Here is a 24,695-nt window from a genome sequence, read left to right on the forward strand (position 1 = left end):
CTGCCTATTTAAGTTTACATCCCACATCTAGCGTGGGAGGAAAGGCGGTGCGATAGAAGCTGGAAAAACAATAGTGTGGATAATTCTGATGTTGGTATGTAATGATTTCAAATTCTGTTACTAGTCGAACGCTACTTGAAATTTATTACCATCCACACACATTGGGAGTTGATCTAAGAAAAGCACAGACAATGGAGGAAATGTGTTTTCTGCTGTGCCAGAGGCTAAGACCCAGAACAATGATTTCAAATGACAAAATAAGGGAGATTTTTAATGAATGTGTAGAAGAGTTTTCTGAGGGAACAGCTTCAATTGTCAGACAGATTGCCTTGGAGGGACTTTCCTTCATCACAGGCTTTTAAGCAGAGGCTGGATGGCCTTCTATGAGATATGCTCTAGCTATGGATTACTTGCGGGTTGCAATGCTCCTAAGGTCCCTTCCAGTTTGTGATTCTCTAGAATACAAGCTGCTCTGTGGACTGAAGGGTGATACACTTCTCAACTGATTCTGTCCTAGGCCCAGTGTTATTCAACATCTTTATCAATGGCGTGTTACAGACCGCCTGAAAGCAGCGGTCTGCCGGCGCTGCCGGTTGCTGCATCCAGGAACTGCAGCAGCCAAACCGCACAGTTCCCAGATACAGCAAGAAAGAAGCGCCAAAATGGTGCTTCTTTTTGCACCCCAGAAGTGGCACCGTGAGGCGCTAGTCGCGCACTTGCGGCGTCACCTCCGGGGTGCGACGTCCGGACACTAAGTATTTGAAGGGGTGTCAGATTGAGGATGGAGCAAGCTTGTTTTCTGTTGTTCCAGAGACTAGAACACGGAACAATGGATGCAAGCTACAGGATTCCACTTTAACATTAGGAGGAACTTCCTGACAGGGCTGTTCGACAGTGGAACACACTCCCTCAGATTGTGGTGGAGTCTCCTCCTTTGGAGGTTTTTAAATATAGGCTGGATGACCATCTGTTGGGGATGCTTTGTTTGAGAGTTCCTGCATGGCAGGAGGTTGGACTGGATGGCCCTTGTGATCTCTTCCAACTCTATCATCTTATGATATGTGTTATGGTGTCATGTGCACTAATTGGATGAATGAATGGATTGTTAAATAAATTAATGGAATGAATGGGGGATGTGGTTCTGAGCATTTTGGGTAAGAGGGTCTTCAGGATTAGGTCTCTTCTGTTTAATTGCTTTAAATTCTCCAAATAAATTTAAATCAAGATGGGGAAAAATCCTTATAAATTTTATTTGCCTACTTAGAGATAGTGAAAAGTAAAAGTAAAAACCCAAGGGGAAACAGCATGCTTGAAATTGCTTACTACTTGAATGTGGCTATAATTGGATGGAAGCTACATCCCATGCATCAGTTCAAAGACTCCCCCATGGAGCATAGGTGGATTGCTCCCACTGCAAATTTTTAGGGCTCCCTTGAGGGACAGAAATGGGCAGATCCTGCAAGGAGAAGATGTGGAGGAGGGACCAGAGCTGGAATTTCAGCAATCTCATTAACTTCACAGTCACACTTCTGGAGAGGCAGTTAAGAGTCTGACTGACATCTCTTCCTGGGAACAAAGTAAGTTCATAAGAAAGGATGGGGTGCCGTTTCATTACTGTGGTACATGGTTCATATTTAAAGGATAGTACACTTCCATGCAGTGGCAGCTCATGCATAATGGGTCTGGTGGGATGGGGGGGGGGTCACTAAAGGTTGGGTAAAGGGGTCTCCAAAAGAGGTGAAGTGAACTAGTTTTGCTATTCAGTCCCCTCCTTTGCAAGATCTAAATCTTAGACTCTAAGAACACTTTGTACCTCCCATCCGCTGGTGGTTGGGAAGGATATTGGGGGTTAGATGAGTGGTGCCCCATGTGTTGAACCTCCCTGGCTTGTGTGACTGTGTCTTAAACATCCTGCTAGGGCTATTGTTTATGCCCAGGATAAGTGTCTGGCAGCTCCTAATTCCCACCTGAAGGAGGAATAGGGCCATCCTCCTGGATGACCCCAATGGTGTACTACTGCTGGAATAGGGATGGAGGGGTGGGAGGAGAGAGGCCTCAGAGTCTGGGAGAGTACATGGTGATGTGGGGCTGGGGACATGTAAGGAGAATTACCAGGAGTTCACAGGACAGACAATGCTGGCAGAAATGTGGTTGGGCTGGGACTGAGAGTTGGGAAGGTGTTGCCAGGCAGCTTCCATTGGTTCATAAGCATGGACCCTCCTTTTGGACTGCCTGTGGAGAAAATCACCAAATTGCTAATGGGATAAGGGGCTTCATGCTTTCCTTGGAGTCTCTGAGGGCTGTATGCAATCCATGGGCTCAACTTTATCTTTGGACTAGATGGTTCAACATGACAGGTCCAACATGATGGTCCAACATGATGCTTCTAGGTGGCTGGAATTGCAATTGACATGCCTCATTTACAAAAAATGTTATGGGGCAAAAAATTATTGAAGGAGTGGGCTTCTGCTTATAATCCTCTTCTATTTTCCCATTGCTGCTCCTAGCCTCTTTCTTACCATCACTAAGAAGAGCAAAAGATGCAATAACTGCACAATGTCTTTCTAATGCAAGCACTAGGAGCTTCCAATAGAAGCTGGAACTTGGGTCCCCAGATGTTTTAAAAACATTTTCCAGCAGTCCCAGCTAGCATGATAAATGAAAAATGTCTGGGAGTTGTAATCACACAGCATCTGAAGAACCAAGTTTGAGAGTCGTGGGTCTAGAAACTCCCATCCTCTTAGGTTCTTAACATTAGATCTCCTGTTATGTTTATGCCCAACATTCTCAACTGGATCAAATGGAGAAGAGTTCCAGTGGTCACTCCTGCTATCACTTGCTATCACCCATATTTGCCACAGTCACTGCCTTGTGTCTGATGACTGAATGTAGTTCTCAATGTTCAAAAATTCTGATTGTTTACCCCCAGAGCTTCGGCAGGTAGGAATGGTGCCCCAAGGTGTGCATGTCCTACTCATCTGTTTCCTCCTGGAGCTGGCCAGAAAAGGTGAGAATGTTTAACTGGACAGTATATAAATTGACTGCTGCTCTGTCTTTTCAAAGACTACTCATATCTTATCCTGTTTCCTCGAAGCTCTCTCCCTAAGAGTAAAACTATAACAATAATGCATTAATTAATTAAGTAATTAATTAATTAAAGACCATTTGCTGCCTTGACACCCCAAATCAACTGCTTGGGGCAAGCTGCCTCATTCCATCTAATGACAGGCCTGTTCTGGGTGCTGTGAAACAGTAGGAACCTGTTAATTACTTATACAGAGGTCCCTTAGTATCCACTGGGGTTTAGTTCCAGCCCCCCCCCCCCCCTGGATATCAAAATCCATCGATCCTTAAGTCCTATTAAATGCAATGGCATAGTAAAATGCTGTCCCTTATATAAAATGGCAAAATCAGGGTTTGCTTTTTGGAATTTAATTTTTTGGGATCATTTTCAATCTGCGGATGCTTGAATCTGTGGATAAAAAATTCCATGGATATAGACGGCCAACTGTATCTTTCCTCCCATAGAGATGTGCTTATAGGATTTTTTGCCTCTTGGGCCATGATAATTTGGCTTGCCTTCAGTACTGAGATAAGGGGTTGGGTATGCTATTTAGCATTTTATCTCAAACTAGAAAATGACCCGGGCCCATTCTATGTTCCCATCAAATACTGGCAGGAGATTCAGCAGGGCCTCTTCTGATGAGGAAGCAGATATATCTTTTGAACCTGGGAATTTCAACTGTTCTTTGTTTTTCTCAGTTTTTAAAGCTCACTTCAGCTTAATAGAAACTGAGAGCTTTGTACAGTATGTGTATACTGAACGTAGAGGAAATAAACAGTCCCTGAGTGATTGTTATTCATGTTTTGTCTCTCTAAGATCATGCAGAGAACTTTCAGCAGGCCTTTCGGGTGGAACCAGATAACATCACCATTCATGAAGGGGGAACAGCTCTACTAAAGTGTGAGGTGGACAACCCCTCTGGCATTGTGCAGTGGGTGAAGGATGGGCTTTTGCTGGGTCCTGATCAAAACATTCCACGGTTCCCTCGCTACAGCATGGTGGGAGATCCTAACAAAGGTGAGCCATCATTTGTTTACAGAGAAGGCAAGGTGTGGTGGTTTAGTCAATGCTATCAGTTGGGATGTGTAGTCAGTATGATTCAGTGAACTGAGTGTTGCTAGGATTCTTAGAGAACCGGGTTAGAATCCCTGCTTGGCTATGGAAATCCACTGAGCAGTTCATACTCTCTCAGCCTCAGAGAAAGGCAAAGGCAAGTGACCTCTGGACAGAAACTGCCAAGAGTTTGCTTTAAGGTTGCCATAAGTCAGAAATGATTTGAAGGAATGCAACAACAACCACCAGGTAGGACAGAAGTGGGGCAGTTCTGGGGTAGTGGTAGCCACATCCCCAATGGCAAGAACATGTCCTACTGTTACTAAATTGTTATCCACTACACCTGTAGCTGTAGTGGCAACTACCACTGTAAATTTCAAACAAGGCATTTGCAGAGAATACACCTTGTTTTTAAGCCTAATTGTTCTTCTAGATGTGATTCAGCCTGAAAAAAAGATGTGCGCTCCCTGTGGACCTTGTTATACCTCGCCTTCTTTGCTGCAGGTGCTCTAGTGGCAAATTCAGTGGTAGTAGTGAAGGACATGGTCCCTTCATGTAGTCTTCAGACTTCTTGTTGCCAGCTGATGAATTAATATCATATATGTGCTATTTAAGCTTGTTCTTGTGGTAAGAGCCATAGTGGTACAAAGGGACTTGGGAGAGCTTTAATCTGAGATCTGATCCATAAAACGCACTTGGTGATCTTGGGTCAGTTACTCTTTCTCAACCTAGTCTACTTCACAAGGTTATTGTAGAAATCAAGTATGTAGGAAAGACCCATATATACTTATTGAACTCAATGAATAGAAAGACTAGATACAAATGTAATCCATAAATAAAATAGGGAGGAGGAGAATCATGTTTTCTAGAGATTGTTAGAGAAAAGGCAGGATATACATGTAATTAATAAATAATTGTTTTTGATGCTCTAGGCCAGTATAACTTGCAAGTAATACAGAGTCAACTGGATGATGATGCTTCATATGAATGCCAGGTGGGACCTTCAGAGAAAAGTGGTGGTATTATCTCCTGCAGTGTGCAACTCACTGTGCTTAGTAAGTACCAGAGAGAATCTGTGGAGAGCTGCTCAGTTGCTCTCCTAATCAGGTGTGTATCGCTTTCTCCTCCTCCAAAATTTATCTAGAAACCATCTCAGTATAAGTCATAGCTCCTTTATACCAGCTCAGATTATTTGCCTAACTTTTGTCCCATGAAAAATCTTTTCTCTGTCAAGGACCAACTTTGATATTCTGTTAGGGGCCTCATGATGGCACTGGGAGGGAAGAAGCCAGCGAAGATTGAGATCAAAATTTGAAGCTGGTGGGCTGCCCCTTCTCTTTTTCTGTTACTTCTTCTTGTCCATCTTTCTGCTATCCCTTCCTCTTTCTCTCTCTTTCCATCCTTCTTTCTCTCTCTTTCTGCCAAAGTCCCTTTCTCTCTCTCTCTTTCTTCACTCACCCACTTCCCATCACTGGGAGTGGGCAGGGATTATATAATTTGTGCCAAGGGTTTTAAGACATGAAAATTACTTCTGGAGGTGCTTCTGACTCAGAAGTGAAGGGAGGAAAGAACCCTCAAGTCAATATTTCCCACTGTATTTCTTTTCTGTACAGTTCCCCCTAAAAGACTACTCTTTATGGAGTATGAGGCCAACAGCACTGTGACTTGGGTGGCCGGCATGGAATACACAGTACGTTGTCAAGTGAATGATGCCCGTCCTCCAGCTGAGATTGCCTTCAGTATGGGTAAGGGAATGGCTTCCAGCACCTCATTCATTCCTGAAGCTGGAATGATTTGCCACATGCGTCCCACTTCCCTTAAGCTGTGAGAGATGTTTTGGAGCTGCATTGTGCTGCTAGGCAGGATTTCATTTGTAGAATGGAAAACTGAACATGTCCTTGTAATATTTACACATAAACAGGCCAGTCTTGTATATGAATATCACAAGTATGGAAGGCAAGTCCTATGATTTGTGAGGGAGCTGCTGTGGGTGACAGATGTTCAGAAGTACAGCAAGATGTTGGAAGAGAGAGGTGCAGCACACTGTCTAAGATGGCTTACTGCCTTCAGGTGTGGTGCAAGATGCTATCTAACCACAAGTTCTGGGAAAAGAATCAGCTGCCATTTGGTTTTCGTATAAGGGTGTCCATTTATTCTTTGCCTCAGATAACAAAATGCTTTGGGTTGTCTTTGAGAAGCACAGAGGTATCCCCCAAAGACAAGAAATTCTTCTGATAGCAAGATGAAATACCCAACAGTCCATGGCTGCATTTCCATTGGCCATGATGGCTGTGGGATTCTGGAGCCCCCAAAATGGAATTCTTCTCAGGTCTGTTTATGGAGTACAGTCTAACTAGAAGTTATTCAGGAATCACTGAAATATCATGCTGTTCTTCAAGACCACAATAGGTTACTCACTGCGGTTGCTGGGAAAAGGGAATAGGCCAGCTCCTCTCACACATAGTCTTGGGTCCAGCCAAAGTAGTTCATTGCATACATATCTTTTAAAAAAGTTTTAGTTTACAGATGTATTACAAACTTTGTTACTCAAAATGCCAGGGTCCCAAGAGAGCACACACAATCAATATTTATTAGGGGAATTTTATTAGCTCAATTAAAGCTCAATTATTATTATTTATTGGAGGAATTTTATTAGCTCAATTAAAGCTGATGAGAGGGCTTGGGCAACTAAAAGCAGAGTTCAAGCTGTTGGCCTTCCACATTTATGGCTTTGACTGTTTTGATAGTTGATTTTTTGTGGTTTTGATTTATATGTTCTCTCTAGGAATCTCTAGTTTCCCCAGTGCAACTCTTCCAGAAGCTGACCATAGAGTTGTACCGGAGAACCTAGAAGTTCCTAGAGAAAACACTTCCCTAGGCATTTGTAGGTCTTCCAGCATGATCCTATCATCAACCCCTGGCAGATGTTGACCACAGAGTTGCACTGGAGGACCTGGAGAGTCCTAGAGAAGTGTCCTCTCAGGTAAAAGTCAGGGGCACTGCATTGCAGTGGTTTCAATCCTATCTCTCAGGCAGATTCCAGATGGTGATGCTTGGGGACAAATGCTCCTCTAAAAGGGAGCTTAAATCTGTCGTCCCTCAAGGTACCATTCTGTCCCCAGTATCGCAGCCAACAAAGACTAGGCTAGCCACGGTTACCCAGAGGGCCTTTTCCTCTGCTGCTCCCAAATTATGGAGTGGCCTGCTGGAGGAGATCAGACATATTACCAACCTTGACAGTTTTAAAAAGGCTGTCAAGACGGTTCTCTTCCAACAGGCCTTCCCAAAATAATTGACTCAGTCACCCCACTGATATGGACCATCCTACTGACTGTCCCTTGACTGTCCTATTTTTCTTTTAGCAAGCATTTTAATGATTTTAATTGTATTTTTTATAGTTATTGTGATGTTGCACTTATTGTTGTTGATTTGGGGTTAAGGAGGGAGGGGGATTGTGGGATTTTATTCTCTTGTATTGTATGGATTTTACTGATGTACGCCGCCTCGATCTTGTTGGAGAGATGGGTAGAAATAAATTTATTATTATTATTATTATTATTATTATTAAATAGAATAGTGGTTTTTATTTGCAGTTTTTCCACATTCCCGAGGTTCTTTCACCATTAACCCCAACGAATTTGGTGGGACAACTGTATATACTGGTTCAAAGAAACAAAATGTGCGGTCAAAATGTAGTTCTATTTGTAGAAAGAAATCACCACTCAAACAAAAGCACACTCACAAGAACGAATGGTATAAAAGGGAGTAGGAGATAGCAACTGAAGGGATCGCAGGAGGTGATACTGTATTGATTCCAGAAGCGGGGCTCCATTTCACTGTGAAGTGAAATGGCTCAGCGGCTGCCAGCAATGTTGAGGAATCAAGCAAGATATTGACAGAGTGTCTGTCTGAATCTCAAACAAGACCAAAATGAAAGTACCTTGGCAGGCATATTTATAGGGCAAAATGTATCCTGGAGCAGATTTTGGGATTAAAATGAAGTTTCCAGGATAGAAGAATGAGAAGGGAACTTGTAAATGCCTGGACAATCAGTGCAAATGTCTCTGGACAATGGATTATCTCCTCCAGAGGAAAGTATACTCAGACTTTTGTTCTTTTGCAAACATCTGGTCGCTCACCATCACTATTCATGAAAGTATTATGCAGATTCTGATCTTGATTGATCTACCCTGGATATGTGCTCTTAAGCATCCCCCATGCGGAGCCATATCAACTTGGGTATTGAAAAAGAGGAATGGTGCAGTGGCCAGACCCTGGAGTAACAACTTGGTATATGATATTCATATGAAAATATATAAGAACTGGATTATTTCTGAAGTGTCTTTTGGACCATGGAAGCGGAAGTAGAATCATACTGCTCTAATGAAAGGGGCCAAACCTAGGACACCAGTGAATTTGCACAGCTCTTCAACACCTTCTCCTTCTCTGCAGGTGACAAAGACCTGACAGATGTGACATCTTACATCCAGCCTGGTTCCGGAGACAAACTCTTCAGCACTGAGGCTACTCTGAGGTGGGAAGAGTTTAGAGGGGATTTCAGTTGTGGGATGCACATAGGACTTCATTTGTCTCTGGAAACAAAATGTCTTGTGTTTGGACCATTTGCTTTCTATCATTTTAAACTGCAGTCAGTGGAAGAAGAAAATACCAAGAAGTGTGGAAAGGATTAGAGTGTCAGAATTCTTGTCTTGTCTACTTTTTTGACCCTTCTTCCCATTTTTAAACTGACCACTAATCAAATTCTTCTGGGTAGTGTGCATCATATTGACTATTAAAAATATAATAGGACAATATCCGGAGCTGGGATCCTGGGAAAAATGGATTATTTGACCAGAACTACCAGAATCCCCCAGCCAACCAGGCCACAAGCTGTACTCAGTTAACATTTGCCATGCTGCAAACTATCACTGGCCAGGCTAGTTGGCATATTCTCAGCGTTGTAGTCCACAGAAGTAATTTTTTTTCAAATTTGCAACAAGAATACAATAAGTGACTAAAGAAATGGAATAAATAGTTCCGGTGACTTTTCAAATACCAGCAATGAATTCTTCCCCAAGACTCATTCTCCGCTTTCTTTCAGGATCACACCCAGGAGTTCGGACAATAAGCGACGGCTGACCTGCAGAGCCTCGAATGCTGTTGCTTTAATCCCAGTGATGGTTGGCTTCACTATGAACATCCTGTGTAAGTCAAACAAAATGCTTTGTCAGACCTTTACCAGGGCTACAGCAACATCATTATAACAGCATCTAAGTGCCCAAGGAGAGTTCTTTATTACTCTCTTAATAAAAAACAAACACACAAGGAAGTGGGATGAGGAGAAGAAAAGGGAGGGTGGAAAGTGGAGGAGAAAGGCGAGAGATCGCCCTGGGCATTTAGTAATAAAAGGAAAAAGAAACAAGAGACTCCACAGAAGAGAAAGCAAACAGACAAGATCAATCTGCAGGAATTTGCAGTGCAAGATAATAAATGGGGGTTGAGGCTCTTAAAAGAAAAAAGAGTGACAGAGAGCAGGTAGGCATGTGATGGAAATGACCTATATTGGTCAGTTTAATCAGAACTATTTTTATCACCTTAAAAAAGAGGAGAGAATACTGCTTTGTAGACAGTCTATTTGGGTGTGGGTGTGTTTAATTTTCTTGGTGGATCAGTAGGGTCTGCCATTCAAAGCAGAAGCCTCAATTCCATTCCCCCACCCAGCATGGCTTCAAATTTTATTCTATCATTTGGATGATGTTGACTGAGGGGCTGAACAGACTGTCCCTAAAGAGTGGCCTGCAGCCGCCTCTGTCTTTGCCATATTGGGGCCACAGCAACCACACACCCCAGCCCCAATCTGGCCTATCCGCAGCGCAAAAAAGGAGCCACAAAAAGCCACAGAAAGGGTGCCATAGTGGCTGGAGCCACAGCTTTTTGGTGCTCCTTTGGCACTGCATCTGTATCATCTGGATGCAGCACCAGGGGAGCACTGTGATGCCATCCGCCATGGAGTGGGGCGCAGCATCATGCCAGCATAGAAGCGGAGTTGGGGTGTGTGTTGTGCAAGACATTCAGGTTCATTTTAAACAGTTTCTTTCTTTCTTTGACAGTCCCCCCTCAGCCACCCCACATTGAAGGATATAATGAACTTATAGTAACAGGCAAGGAACTCAAACTGACCTGCCATTCTTTGAGTGGGAACCCACTGGCCACTCTGCAGTGGCTGAAGGTGAGCAAGAGAATTTGGGGAGGCTAGGTAGGATCAAGGGTTCAACTGTTTTTTGTCAGAAGCCGGCAGAGAATGGGATTATGGGCTGTGGCAAAAGGGGGTGTGAACAACACAAAGCTGCACTTGCTGTGTTTTGTGGGAAAAGAAAGGAGCTCTATTGTGTTGTCTATGCAAAAGGTGTTTGTGTGTGTGTATCTCAATATCCTCATAGGCAGCTTTTTCCAGTCCTCAAAGAACATCATTGTATATTTAAATATAATACAATCGTAACGTTTGAAAATGACAAGAAATTAGGAATAACCTCTACTACTATTTGGTAGTAGAATGGGCTACTTCAGAGGGTGGGAATGGTGTTTGGTCTTGACTCCACTTCCCTCTGTATCTAGACCTGCTCTGTGTATGATATTTTCTGCACGGAAGTTGAATATAACCTTGTTTGATTCCCTTTCCAATTGGGAACCATTCCTTTTCTCCATATTATGTTCTGGTGGTAGATTCCTGTACAGGAGGATCAGGAGCATCAAGTGTAAGGTATACCCATTTCTTTAAGATCAGTCCATAATTTTTCACGACCTATACAGTGAAATGCTTTGCTGTAGTCTATAAAGCACAGATCCAGTGTTGTGTAGTGGTTTGAGCATTGGACTATGACTCAGGAGACCAGGGTTTGATTCCCAGCTCAACCATGTAAACCCACTGGGTGACCTTGGGCAAGTCACACTCTCACAGCCTCAGAGGAAGGCAATGGCATACCTCTTTTAAACAAATCTTGCTAAGAAAACTCCATAGTAGGTTCACCTTTGAGTTGCTATAGGTTGGAAACATCTTGAACACCCGCAACACACACACACACACACACACACACACACAGCACATGCTGATTTTCTTCTGGAATTTCCTGGTGCGCTCCATGTTTACAATGTGGTCCCTAGTCCCTCTTTCTTGACTGAACCCAGCTTGTACCCCTGGAATTGCTCTCTATGGTAGGAGTCTCTGATGCAGAATTTCGCATATGATTTTGTTTGCATTGGAATTTAATGCAATGGTCTTGTAGTTAACTGCACACTTTTATGTCTCCTTTTTTAAGGGATGGAGATGTGTATTGATCATTTCCAATTTTTGGCCAAATTTCCCCCCATATTTGTTGGCAGATTTTTGTTAGAATTACACAGGGTTAATTCTGTTTCTGCAGTTTGGAGCAATTAGCATAAAAAGACAGCCAAGATTATGGCGATGATGACCAAAACTGTATCTATTTATTCTCAAGTTACATTTATTCCATCATTTAGTTACATCTTCCTCCACTGAGATCAAGGCAATCTACATGGCTTTCCTTTTTCCTACTTCATCATCATGACAACTTGTAGGCTGGTCAGATTGAGAGAGAGAATATGAATGAAATCACCCAGAGCTTTATTTCTTACTAAAACCCAGATATTGCTGTGCAGTAAGCCCAAGCTCAACACTAGCCAAACAATAAAAATGACACAATAAACAAATGAACAAAAAACAGTAAAGGCATGTCGTTCCAAGGCAGAGGAACCTGCATTGCAAAAGATCCATTTCTTTTTGTTACATACAACTCCAGCATCTTCTTCTGCAATAAAATCATAAGAATTTGGGCTTGATTCCGTCAGCTGCAGTTAGCCCATAGGCAGATCTTAGTTATTGGTTATTCTTTAACAAAGGCTCTTTGTAATCTCTGGAGCTGGTTAGGGTACTCTGTTTGTACTGCAATACTTCTTTAACTCTTTTTTTCTACTCCTCCTGGATTAACTTCATTAGATCGGAGTTTCACCCGAGGTGGTGGAGATAATTAAGAAAGAAGCCAAGTGTGGGTGGCTTGAACTGTTGAGAATCTGCCTGGAGTTGCAATTCGGAAAGGAAGAGAGAGGGAGACCCGAGAAAGGAAGCATCTGTAGGAAGCAGGAACGTAAAAACCGAGAAGCAAAAGGCTCAGACTGGCATCAAGGGTTGACCTTGTTGGGTACTTGCCAAGATCCACACCCTGAAAGGAGGCCTACTACTGACTCCAAAGTTTCCTAGGGTGCCATCTCCTCCTCCTCTGTTTTTTGCAGCCTAGTCACTTACCATTTCCATGCACACTAGTAGTATGAATATAAAGGAACAAAGGCAGTCAGTGTTTTCCTTGCATTCATCCAGACTGAGGGGGAAATGAATGGTTAGCTGTGACAGAGTCAAGGAGGTGGACCCAGGAAGGTGTGTGTATGTGTGTCACCAAATGTCTTTTACTACAGCCTTTACCCCCATAACTCCTATTCTCTGGAACAGCAGAAAACAAGCTTGCTCCCTCCTCAATATGACATCCCTTCAAATATTTAAACAGGGCTATCATGTCACCTCTTAACCTTCCCTTCTCCAGGGTAAACATCCCAGCTCCCTAAGTCGTTCCTCATAGGACATGGTTTCAAGACCCTTCACCATTTTAGTCACCTTCCTTTGGGCATGCTCCAGTTTCTCAATGTCCTTTTTGAATTGTGGTGTCCAGAACTGGACACAATATTCCAGGTGGGGCCTGACAAAAGCAGAATAGAGAGGCACTATTACTTCCCTTGATCTAGACACTATACTTTTCTTGATGCAGCCTAAAATTGCATTGGCCTTTTTAGCTGCAGCATCACACTGTTGACTCATGTTTAACTTGTGATCTACTTGGACCACTAGATCCCTTTCAGGCTTGACACCTTGCATCTTGGTCATCTTTTGCCTTACAGAATGGCGAAGTCATTTCCACTAACTGGGAGACGGACGAAGCCAACCAATTGTCCAGGAGTTCTCTGAGTTTCAGCATCAAAGCAGAAGACAACATGGCGACAGTGAGCTGCCAGGCCTTGAATCAAGTCTTACAATTTCCTCTGCAAGCCAGCACTATCCTGAATGTGGTCTGTAAGTGTCAGAATGCTTCTTGTAAAAACAACCTAGGCAGGTCTTCCACGTCCTTCTCCTTGACATCCCTCCTACCATGGTTACACTAAAGAGTCTTCTCTCAGTTGTTTCCCCATATCTGGTGCTTCCATTGCTTCATCAGTTTTTTAAAGGAAGGAGGACTTTTCTCGATAAGCTAGTCTGTTTTAAACACCTCCACATGGCCTCCAGGAATGATGGGTCACATTTTAAGGCAACCCTTCTCCCAAATTTTAATTGTGTGTGTGTCTGTGTGTGAGTATAGTGACCTTTTCAGAAGGTATCCAGGCAAGCCTGGGGTGCGCAAAAGAGGTTTAGGGTCAAATTCCCTTCATCCTTGCTTACATGCACAGAAGCACTATGTCCTTAAGATATCCTATTCATTGAAGGGATTGAGGGAGAAAGACACTCAGTAGTTTATGGGAAAACTGACATTTCTGGCTCATTTATAGGAGTGGGGGTCTTTTACTGGGTGAGTGATCTCTTTCCCACTGTATTTCTGGATGGCAGTTCCTCCCGAACAGGTGAAAATCATCGGCTCAAGCAGCACCCAAGAGAACAAGGAGATCTCTCTGTCTTGTTTTACTTCTCCCAGCAACCCTCCTGTATTTCTGCGCTGGTGGCTGGGCTGGAAGGAGCTTAATGCCACTGAGGTCACCAACTCAGAGGTAGGCAAGATGAGTGATGGGTGAGAAAATTGCTCAGTCCAAATATCTATATGAACAGACACTTTAGATCTGTGTTTTCTCCATCTTGGCAAAACGAGAATCACTCAGTGAGGATTGCTTTCCTCTTGCAGGCAGCTCACGGAGGGATGATTACAGTATCGAATCTGACACATGTAGTGCACCGAGAAGACAATGGTCTATCTTTGATCTGTGAGGCCTTCAACGAAGCCATTGTGTACACCAAAACTGCAAGTGTGACCCTCAGAGTAATGTGTGAGTATGAGGATAGGGTGGGTAAGGTAGTAGGAGCAACAACAGTGGGTATTTTGACATGTTTTGAACACTTTCTGCTAATGTATTTCCTCCTTTACCTTCTTTACTTTTTGTTCAGATCCACCTCAGAAAATCTGGATTGATGTGCCACCTCTGGAAACATGCTTTCGAGCTGGCACTGAAGTCAAGCTCACCTGTTTTGCTAGCGGCGGGAGCCCTTCACCTCGTCTCGAGTGGTACAAGGTGCCTATCTTCCCTTGGCCTGCTTTGCCTAGTTTATTGATAGCAAAAACCCTGGAACTGGGACTCAAGCAGTGTTTCAAGATTCTGTAATGGCAGCTGGGCTAGGCACTCCAGTTTATTTCCTATCTCAAGCACTTGCATGGAGGTCTACTGGACCTTGCCCTTCCTGGAAGAAGCCTCCTCATTTTGTGTTGTTGTAGAGAAGGGTATCATGTGGCCTTCCAGATGTTCTTGGACTTCAGTTCCCAGCAACCATAGCCAGTGGTGAGGAGTGCTGGGAGTTGCAGTCCAACCACATCTGAAGGGCTGCATGATTTTCACTCCTGTGTTACTTTATGGCCGATAACTATGTTCCATTTCAAAGGGAGGTGAAGGCATAAGGTAGCTGAACAATCCCAGCAAACCTTAGAATACTCATGGTCAAACTAACTGTGCCCCTTGAAAGTGCAAATTGGCCCCAATTACCACTAAAGCAAGGCGGCAGCCTCCAACTTTAAAGAGCAAAAGGAATCTATAAGTGAAAGATTACTATGATTTATCTCCCTATAGTTTGTTCTCCCTACAGACAATTATGTTGGAGCCCGGTTGAGTAAAAAAAAAAAAATAAAACTCCTGAGTGTAGAAAGTGAACCACAGGCAGGGGCAGTATGACTGTCGGCATCTGTCGGGGATGCTTTGATAGAGAGTTCCTGCATGGCAGGGGGTTGGACTAGATGACCCTCGTGGTTTCTTCCAACTTCTATGATTCTATGACTGTATGAATAATAACATGCCCTTCAAGCTTTATAAATGCAGTTTTTGCATTAGAACACATGCTGTGTTTTTCTACCCTGGAGGTGACCTGTACACACTTGGGAGGAGCCACAGGAATGTGTGGGCAGCAAGGGCAACTGTCTCCTAGGCAGAGTGGACTGCTGCAGCCTTGCCTGGGCAAGAAGGTGAGTAAGGTGTGAGTGACTGCTAGTACTGGCTTGGGGAAAGGAGCAAGAAAACATGCAATAGGTGTGGAAGCACACAGGAGGCCAAAGCTCCATCTGTACTACACAAGGAACTTTCCCTGATAGATTGTCTATGTACATACATAGGGCTGCTTTCAATCAAATGTGATCTGCAAGTTTTTGAAACAAGACATACCCTGCAGATGTGGCTTTTCTGTATGCTACTGGTTGTCGAACTCTTTCATAATGTCTTCTGATCCCTGAAAGCAAATAAATTGTTACTGATTTCCCAGCTCTGTAGTCTGAATAAATGAGTTTCTAGCATCTCTACCTCCACCCCCCATGCCTTGGGCCTCTCAAAACAGTACATCCATGCCATAGGCAAACTGCATTCTACTGTGTGTGCCCTAGCCATCTCTCCATCTTTTAAAAAGAAAAATCTTAGATGTTCAGAGGTATACTGGCAAAGAAAGGAAAGAAGTGAGAGATGAAAAAAAGGAAAGGGAAAAAACTGTACTTTTAATACAGGGCTAGGCATATACATTAATATAAGCAGAGCATGTTTCCAAAACCACATTTTTGGAAGTTCTAAATCAGTAAGATCTTCTCACCCTTGAATGATAGATGGTAAATTTGCCATCCATAGAGGGTTTTTTTTTAGCAACATTAAAAACATACACACTCCAATAACATTGGCCATCAGTTAAATTCTAGTTAAATTTAGTTCTCTACTTTTACTAAATGTTGGCACTGCAATTCAGATAATGCTTCTTTGTGGTATGTGATGCGGCCATGTTCAATGGTTACATCCTTTCTGGTTGCATTACAATGTATTAATTTTGTATTAGAAAAACTTTGGCATTTGTAGGGCGATATATTCTTTCATATTCTATCTGTGTCATGTGTCCATCATGATGCTTTGTTTGGCCAGAAAGTGCTCTTAAGAGGACTTCTCCCAGGGATGATGTGATTTTGCAATGGAACTGTTAGTGAAGTGCCCTTTTATCACCCTTGTCATATAGCCAGCGTTGTTGTCCTCTTCTTTATCCTGGTTGCCTAGATCCAGGCATAGATTCACAGAGACGGCAAACCTTTTAGGGACTGAGTGCCCAAACTCAAAGAAGTGGGACTTCTGGGACCAGGACCCTGGAGACAGCAAAAGGCCTGGGAGGGTAGGGAGAAGATGAAGAATAGGTGTGCATCTGTTCCTCCTCTTCCCTGCCCTCCTCTCTCTCTGTATACCCTCTAAAATGGCTTCTTGTGCCAGAGAGGGCACATGTGCCATAGATTCGCCACCACATGTATAGAAGGTCTGAAGTGGATTGCTGCCTCTTTCTTACCTTCACCACCATTTGCATTACTTCTCCAGGATATCAAAACAGTAAGGGATGGAATAACCTCAAGGACATCGGGGAATATTGTTTCCAGGGAGCTGATCCTGACCCTTACTCCCAGTGACAACATGGCTACCTACCGCTGCAATGCTACTGGCGTTTCCAGAACCCCAGCACTCACTGCATATACTCTTCTGAATGTCCAGTGTAAGCCTCAACACATGAAATCCAAAGGTTCAGAAAAAGCATCAGGTGCAGCCCCTGAGAACCATCCCATTTCAGAGTGAAGGTGGGAGATATATGCTTATGACTCCATGCCAAAACTTACATATAATGATCCAGGATTTGGTCCTCCTCCTGTCATAGGAGGGGAGGACTAAAAAAAGTGGGTATAAGGGCCATCCCTGGAGAGAATTTCAGATGTTATTTCTCATCAGATACTCCCATGGGCAGGGAATTCCAGGAACCAGTGGTATTTCCAAGAACACACCTTGAAGAGATAGTTCTGTCCTCCTCCTTTCCCCCCGAGGAAGTCAGAAGCAGCTGGAAACAGAGTGGATAGCTGTAGGCTGCATATGTGACTGCCCAGTAGTTCCAACTGTCTGGATCAGCAGGTGAAAATTGTTCAACTTGCCAAGCCTTTAGTGCCCTCATGCCCTATCCATCTCCCCAAATTCAGATGCCAAGTGGAGAACATGCTCCCAGACCACAGGGGAGGCACTTTTCTATTTGAAAAACTATTTTGCCTTCCCTAGATCTTTTTGAGTGGGTAAAGTTGTTTTCAATAAAACTGACTGGCAAATTCCCATTTGGAAAAATGCATGGATGAGGCCCATAGGCTTTGGGTTTATGTGGAAAATGAGACGAGTGCAGCCTCTGTAGTTGTCCATCCCCAGTTTAGAAAGGACCCCAAAACCTAGACTAGTGCTGCCCAACCCAGGCTGACCCTTGGATTCTCCTGGACAAGAAATAAAATAAGAGGATTTCCTGTTCTACTTGATCCTTTCTTTGACAGTACAGTCTTCCTTTGGGGTGTGTGTGTGTGTGTGTGTGTGTGTGTGTGTGTGTGTGTGTCTGGAACAGATCCTCCATGTAAGGCAAGGGCATACTGTATTTGTGTGTGACCTTGATGTGTCCTTCAGCCCTTCCACTTTATATGTTCTACCGACTTTGCCCTGGTAGAGATCTCCTTTACTAAATTCTAGCTACACAAGAGGACAGTTGTTTATTACTGCTAGTTGTACAGAAGGTTGTGAAAGAGGATATGCTTTCTTTCAATGCCACCAACAAAGGGATAAAGCCTGAAACTGCAGCCTGGGATTCTTTCACGCTACAAAACTATGGCACAATGATTTCTCTTTAACTGCCATGGTTCTGTTTTAACTTATAGAATCCTGAAATTTGCTATTAAATAACTCTTAGCCAGAAAGTTCTAGAGACTCACCAAACTACAAACCATGATTCCATAGGATATAGCATTGGCAGTTAGTAGAATCATAGTGCTGTAACACTGTAGTGTAAGAGCTGCTGAAAGTTCACCGTTAGCTCCTGGGAGTGCCTTGTGTTTAGCTTTGCACATTCATTATGAGCTGTCCTTGGTCCTGTCTCCCTGTAAACTAGGAGGGGTTATTGAGCTTGACCTGTGTGCTTTAGAAGGCCCCAGTTTAGGATGCTCTCCATGGAAAGCTAGCATGTCACAGCAAGACTTCAGTGTAGAAACTTTCCTCCTGCTATGCTGGCTTTTGACATGCAGCGAGTTTATGGTATGAGTGAAGCATATGATCAAGTGATTTCTCTCCTTTGTATTTGTGAAATGGTATAGTCCTGAACGGCTGTGCCCCACATTTCCTCCCAGCTCCCATCATTGTTAAGTTCAGCTCCATTAAAACCACGGGGGATGAAAATAGAACGACTGTGAAGGGGAGAGTTGGGAGCAGCATGACAATGAAATTTGATTCCTAGTAGCCTGCTAATTCCTCACCTCTACCTTTTTCCTCAGTCCCACCTTTACATGCAACAATAACAGTTACAGACAAGGAACTGAGACGCGGCCAGTTGGTAACCCTGACCTGCAAGTCGGGAAGCAGCAACCCTCCTGCCACTCTCACCTGGATCAAAGATGGAAAGAAGTAAGAGAGGCTGCTCACTCAAGGCTAGTTTTGTACCAACTTCATTTATTGTCCTCTGTCCTCATAGTCCCTTGTCCCATTTTTTTCAGGGCCAGTCCATGTAAGAGATTTTGCTACTTGTATTGCCACTTTTCTTACTCTTACCTACAGTGTGATAGTTCTCTGGGTGTGGGCTACTGCTCTTATCCTTGAACCAGTTAGAAGCTAGTGCAATATATTCCATGGTCATAAACAACAGGCTGCTGGTAAAACCTTACAAGCACGTATTTCATAAGCACATTAGTTGTATTTGAATAAGTGCATTAGCTGCCTTGAATATGCATTTGGCAAAAAGCGAGGGATACAAAACAAACAAATAAATATCCTGCCTCTCCTCCAGTGAATTTGAGAGTCTGCATGCCTTTTCTCCCGGCACTTTATCCTCACAGCAACCTTGTAAGATAGGCCAGGATGGGTGGAAGTAATTGGCTCAAAGATCACCTTAGAGTTTCATGGTTCAATAGCAACATGAACCTGGGTTTCCCAACTTACAGTTCAATACTTCAGTTCAGAAGTCAGTCTTTGGGCCAATCCTTCTTCAATGAGAGCCATTGTGGGCCACCTTCATCTCCATGACCTCACCAAGGTTCAGCTGCAAACACTAAAAAGCTAATGAAGCAAGTAGGAGATACTGGTTTTTATTGGGTTTTCCTGGGGTACTGTTGATTTTGGAAAGAAAAATAGGAAAACCATTTAAAAGCATGCATCATTGCTGCTGAATTTCAGTAGCCTATTTTGGGGGTGTGGGGCTTGAGCTCTGTGTAGTTTGTCAGCTGCGTGTTGTCCACCCCACTTTTGCCCACGAATCGTTACAACATCCTGGCTCTCCCCACAATGTATCTCTCTTCAATGTCATAAAAAAATCTGTTTGCTACAAATAACCAAATATGAAAGCATTCCCAAAGCTTACCAGTCTCAGTTGTCTTTGTATATCACCATCAATGTCCCTCACTTCTGACCCCACAGGCCTCTGATCTCCCCAGGCACAGGCTTTCATAACAGCATAAGAACTGTACAGTTGGATCAGTCCAGAGTGCCAACTAGTCCAAGCATCATCTCGGTCTTGACAGCAACTGAACAGTCCCTGTGGAATAACTTACATACAGGGGCCAGGAAGGCAACAAATATTCCTCAGTTCTTTTCTCCAATAGTCGCTATTCAGAAATATGTGGCAATTTTATTCCCTTATCATGGTTAATAGTTATGGCTACATCCCAAGAACAGAGCAAGAAAAGTGACTTTTTGGGTGATGGGGCTATACAGATGGGTGGCACACAGTCACCCCTTTTTGCCTCAAATCGGTGACTCAGCAACCACATGATCCGCTTCCCTGGAGGGAGCAAAAGAAGCCGCCCCAAGCAGCTCCCTGGAAGGGGCATCATAAGCACTGCAGCATAGTGTTATAATGCCCCTTCCACGCTGCACCATTTGGGAACTGCGGTGGAGGTGCATCACCATCTAGATAATCACCGTCTAGAAAGGTGTGCGCCAAAATGGTGCCCAGGCACTGGCATAAGGGCTTGGAGTATGCGGATGCTCAGCCCTCACCCTGTATGTATAGCCCCTAGGACTCTCAGAATCCCTTAGCTAGCATGACCATTGGGATTCAGTGTGGTATATTCCAAAAAGGTCACTCTTCAAATATTTTACCCCCTCTCCCTGAATATGTCTTATTAATAAATTCTGTATTCATGATATGTTTTCTGTGGAAGTATATGTCATGTCTGGCTGGGTTCCCTAGTTCTGAAATTCAGGCATATTAGTAGAAATCCATTATTAAGAAACTACAGGTCCTGTCTGGTGACTTTCATTGTTAGACCTGACCAGCAAACATTACAACCATATAAGTAAGTGGCATATAATTCAAACATGGGGCAGGCTTCATTCTAATTGGTGAAATACAATAAACACATTTCTGCTTATTCCCACACCACTCTTTTTGTTGTTGTTACTGTCTCAATTTCTTGTCTTATTCCAGCACCTAGAATATATTCATAGTTCTAGAGCACAGTGTTAAAACATTTTAAACGTACGATCACAACTATGTATTTCATTATTACATTATGGCAGGAAAAAAGCATATGCAGCTTCTGACAGTACATGATATTTTTTCTGTGGAGGTAGCATAGTTTAAGAGATTAAGTGATGAAGCTGTCATCCAGCAGGTCTTTTAATTTCCCTGCCACCTTTGCCATGAATGTGCTAGCTATACCCGGGCCATTGAAGTAATATTGGCTTATCTTAGCAAGTTCTGGGAATGTTTTTATTTATCATATGGACAGCCTGTTTATTCTCCAGGGAGTGCAAATAACCATATATTGTTCTTCCTGCCATTTTGTCTTTCTAACACCTCTGTAAGTTAGGATGTATGGTGCATACATACATGTGGATAGAGAGGTCACATGTGTGTGTGTGTGTGTGTGTGTGTGTGTGTGTGTGTGAGAGAGAGAGAGAGAGAGAGAGAGAGAGGCCCAAGCAATGCCATGATCTCTGATCTCCTAAATCTTTGTCCAGCACTCTCACCAAGGTGTGAGAGATCTGTGGCATGAAGAGGTTGTTGTACTAAAGCTCCCTTAATCCCTCACTATTAGATGAGATAACTGGGGCTAATGAGAGTTTCAGTGCAGCAACTTCTGGAGGGACATAAATTGCCTTCCCCTTAGCCTTGAACCACTATACCACTCTTGTTCAGAGCATAAGGATTCCTCAGGCAAAATACACAAACCTCTTCTATCATCACTCTGCACAAATGTCAAACTTCATTGTTCTTGCTCTTGTTTTTTTTCTCTTTCAGGTTGGATGCAACTAATTTAGGACAGAAGAAAGCAGAGTATGGAGGTTTCTCTGCTTCTGGGAGAGTAGCTCTGAGGGTATCATCTGCAGATCATGGGAAGAGAGTGGAATGCCATGCATACAGCTCGGTCCTCTCTGAGGGTGTGAATTCCTTCTATCAGTTCACTGTCCTGTGTAAGTAAGAGGATTCCTTTAAGATCAGATCACACCACTGAGGGCACAAAGAAACACAGGAAACTGCCGTATTGTCAGACTTGAGTAAACTCAGAACCAATGTGCATCAAAAGAGTCCAGGATTTTGAAACAGCAAAGAACTTTATTGAATACACATAGTCAGGAATTCACCAGTCAGCATTTAAACTGAAACTTCCCCCTACCCCCCCAAAAAACCAAACAGTATATTAAAACCTGCAAAATCCAAACTCCACCCCAACCCCATTCGGTGCCAAAACTAGCACCCACCTCCAATTCTCACAGCTTAATCCCCCCTACCAGCCAGCCCCAATACCAAACCTTCTCACCAACTCTGTCTCATTCAGACTCAGGCATTTCCATTCTCCATCTCCTTCTGTTACTACCAGACACTGATGCAGCCCACATCTCACACATTCCAGAACTATCATTCCCAAAACTATCCTAGCCATCTGTACACATCCCATCACCCCTATGCCAACTAGCTATCTGATTACCCATAAGCCACAGCACCTATTAACCTACCCATCAGCCCCCAAGCAAGCAAGCATATAGCATATTTTATTAACTGAAAAAGCAACCCTCCTCCAGCTATTAACCACATATTCAGAACTCTGACAGAATCCATGCATGCATGGTTCTGACACATATACCAGGTCCGAACTTTTGGTCCATCTAGGTCAGTATTCTTAGCTTTGATTGAAAGTGACTTTCCAAGATTTCAGACAGGACCCTTTCCTAGCTTTTCTTGGAGGTCCCCATTATTCCCTGGTCCTCTCTGGTTCAAGTATTGACCAGGCTTGACCTTGCTTAGTTACTGTAGTGTGCCCAAATTAGTATGTTAAAGATTGTTTAGTTCCCTAAACCAGCCAGTGGCTAACCAGATAGTTCTGGAAATCCACAAGAAAGGAATAAATGACTCAGTCTTGTCTTATATTGTCTCCCAGCACCTAGTATTTTAGAACAATCCAACAATTTAAGCAGTTGAATTGATACCTATCAAGCATTGATACCTATCAATGGGCTTGCAAGGGAAACCTAGGACAGTTACATCAAAAGGTCTTTGCCCAAGTGTCACACTCTCTGTGCTTTTCTAGCTGTGGAAAGATAGCATGATCAATATTAACAAACCAGTTCTATTATCTCCCCCAGGATTGAGTCTTTTAAAAAGCTACTAGGGCATAATTACTCATTCAGAAACAAGTCACAAGGAAATACTTTGTATTTACAACAGAGTCAGCTCAGAACAATGTTGTGCGGCTGGGAAAAATCTATCCTTTCATCTACTAAGAGTGTTCTATTTAAACTCAGAGAGAAAAAGGGAACTCTAAGGGGAGTGCAGATGACATAATTATCTGCAAAGGAAAGATTCTTGGTTGCATCATCCTGTGAACCTTGGCTCCATTACAACAATTACTGAGGATGGAGCTTGTTTTCTGCTTGTTTTCTGCTGGAGCTTGCTTTCTGCAGCTCCAGATAATAGCAGTGGATTAAAACGACAGGAAAAGAGTTTCAACATCAACATCAGAAAGAAATTCCTGACAGTGAGAGCTGTTCCATCACGCTGCCTTGGAGAATGGTTGAGTCTCCTTCTTTGGAGGTTTTTAAATGGAGGCTGGATGGTCATCTGTCAAGGCTGCTTTATGTATTCCTGCATGGCAGGAGGTTGGACTGGATGGCCCTGGTAGTCTCTTCCAACTCTAGGATTTTATTATTCCAATATATTGCTTGAAATTCTGGTCTGATGGTTCCTCTACTCTTTGAAATCCCCCAGCACCAACCTGCCATGTTCCCATAGCAAGGTACTGATGGACTCCAAGGAACAGAAGGGGGATCAGTGGAAGATAATTTACTTTTTTTGTATGCAGTTCCACCGGAGTTCTCCAGTGAGCAGCCCCACATAGTGCAAGCTGTGGAACAGGGATCTGTCCAGTTGCCCCTGCTGGTCTCTGCCAGCCCTCCTGAGATCACTTATCGCTGGAGCTTCCTGGGAGAGGTGCTCTTGACAGGTGAGTCCTACAAGATGCAGCATTACTAATGCTTTCAAGGGTTGGGCTGGACCTAGAATGTAGCTGTTGTTAAGGTTTATTACAGGGATGGAGAAAACAGCAGCAATAATAATAATTGTATCAGAATGGTTATTCTTGGATCTTTATAGTGAATTCAAGGGCAGTCCCACACCCCTCCAGATGCAGATGGACAACAGTTCTTATCTGACTTAACCAGCATAGCTATGGGTGAAAGATGAGATTTGCAGTCTGGCAGCGTCAAGAGGATATCTTCCATTGGCAAACAGCAACCTCAAGGAGTTATTTTCTTTAGAAATGCATTATATTGGGGGGGGGGGGAGTTAAATTTCCCACCTCTATACTTGGTTTCTTATCAAAATCTTCCCCATGGCTGCTATTTAGACTGCATATTTAGCAAATTGCACAAGACACATTCAGCATCTGGTCTCATTTGGCCTCTAGCATTCAGTGTGTGGAAGTTGACTAAGGAAGAGAGGAAGAGGCAAATGGGAAGAATATACATTCCATTCAGTGACACCACTTTGGCTTGGTTTCAGAAGACAAAAATAATAATAATCAAATGAGTTCACAGAGACATCCATGCCTTTCTACCCAACTTCTTAAAAATTCAAGGATCAGCAGGCCTTGCTGATCTACTCCATATTATCCAGAGATCTCTCTTAGGAGTTTATCACACAGGAGGAATTTCTCTTGATTTCAAATGAAAAGAAAGTGGGGCCAGAACACATTCACATGAATTCGCTAGTTCAGCGAATTTACGTGAATTCGAATTGCGTTCAGACTGA

At 43.3% G+C, this 24,695-nt stretch overlaps 1 protein-coding gene across 1 annotated transcript in view; it reads left to right on the plus strand.

The window, feature by feature from the left end:
• Positions 1-1,546: 1,546 nt before the first annotated feature.
• Positions 1,547-24,695, plus strand: part of NPHS1 (NPHS1 adhesion molecule, nephrin) — a 44,166-nt gene continuing 21,017 nt past the window's right edge. The window contains exons 1-17 of the mRNA XM_042439813.1: positions 1,547-1,577; positions 2,930-3,007; positions 3,881-4,081; positions 5,050-5,172; positions 5,731-5,862; positions 8,570-8,651; positions 9,219-9,322; positions 10,228-10,346; positions 13,082-13,253; positions 13,782-13,939; positions 14,071-14,212; positions 14,331-14,455; positions 15,292-15,393; positions 16,763-16,934; positions 18,727-18,856; positions 21,690-21,862; positions 23,749-23,889. Of these exons, the coding sequence (XP_042295747.1) occupies positions 2,947-3,007; positions 3,881-4,081; positions 5,050-5,172; positions 5,731-5,862; positions 8,570-8,651; positions 9,219-9,322; positions 10,228-10,346; positions 13,082-13,253; positions 13,782-13,939; positions 14,071-14,212; positions 14,331-14,455; positions 15,292-15,393; positions 16,763-16,934; positions 18,727-18,856; positions 21,690-21,862; positions 23,749-23,889 (2,137 nt within the window). The 5' untranslated portion in view covers positions 1,547-1,577; positions 2,930-2,946. The remainder of the gene's footprint in view (positions 1,578-2,929; positions 3,008-3,880; positions 4,082-5,049; positions 5,173-5,730; positions 5,863-8,569; positions 8,652-9,218; positions 9,323-10,227; positions 10,347-13,081; positions 13,254-13,781; positions 13,940-14,070; positions 14,213-14,330; positions 14,456-15,291; positions 15,394-16,762; positions 16,935-18,726; positions 18,857-21,689; positions 21,863-23,748; positions 23,890-24,695) is intronic.

This window comes from Sceloporus undulatus, chromosome 9, assembly GCF_019175285.1.
Source record: "Sceloporus undulatus isolate JIND9_A2432 ecotype Alabama chromosome 9, SceUnd_v1.1, whole genome shotgun sequence".
Taxonomy (NCBI): Eukaryota; Metazoa; Chordata; class Lepidosauria; order Squamata; family Phrynosomatidae; genus Sceloporus; species Sceloporus undulatus.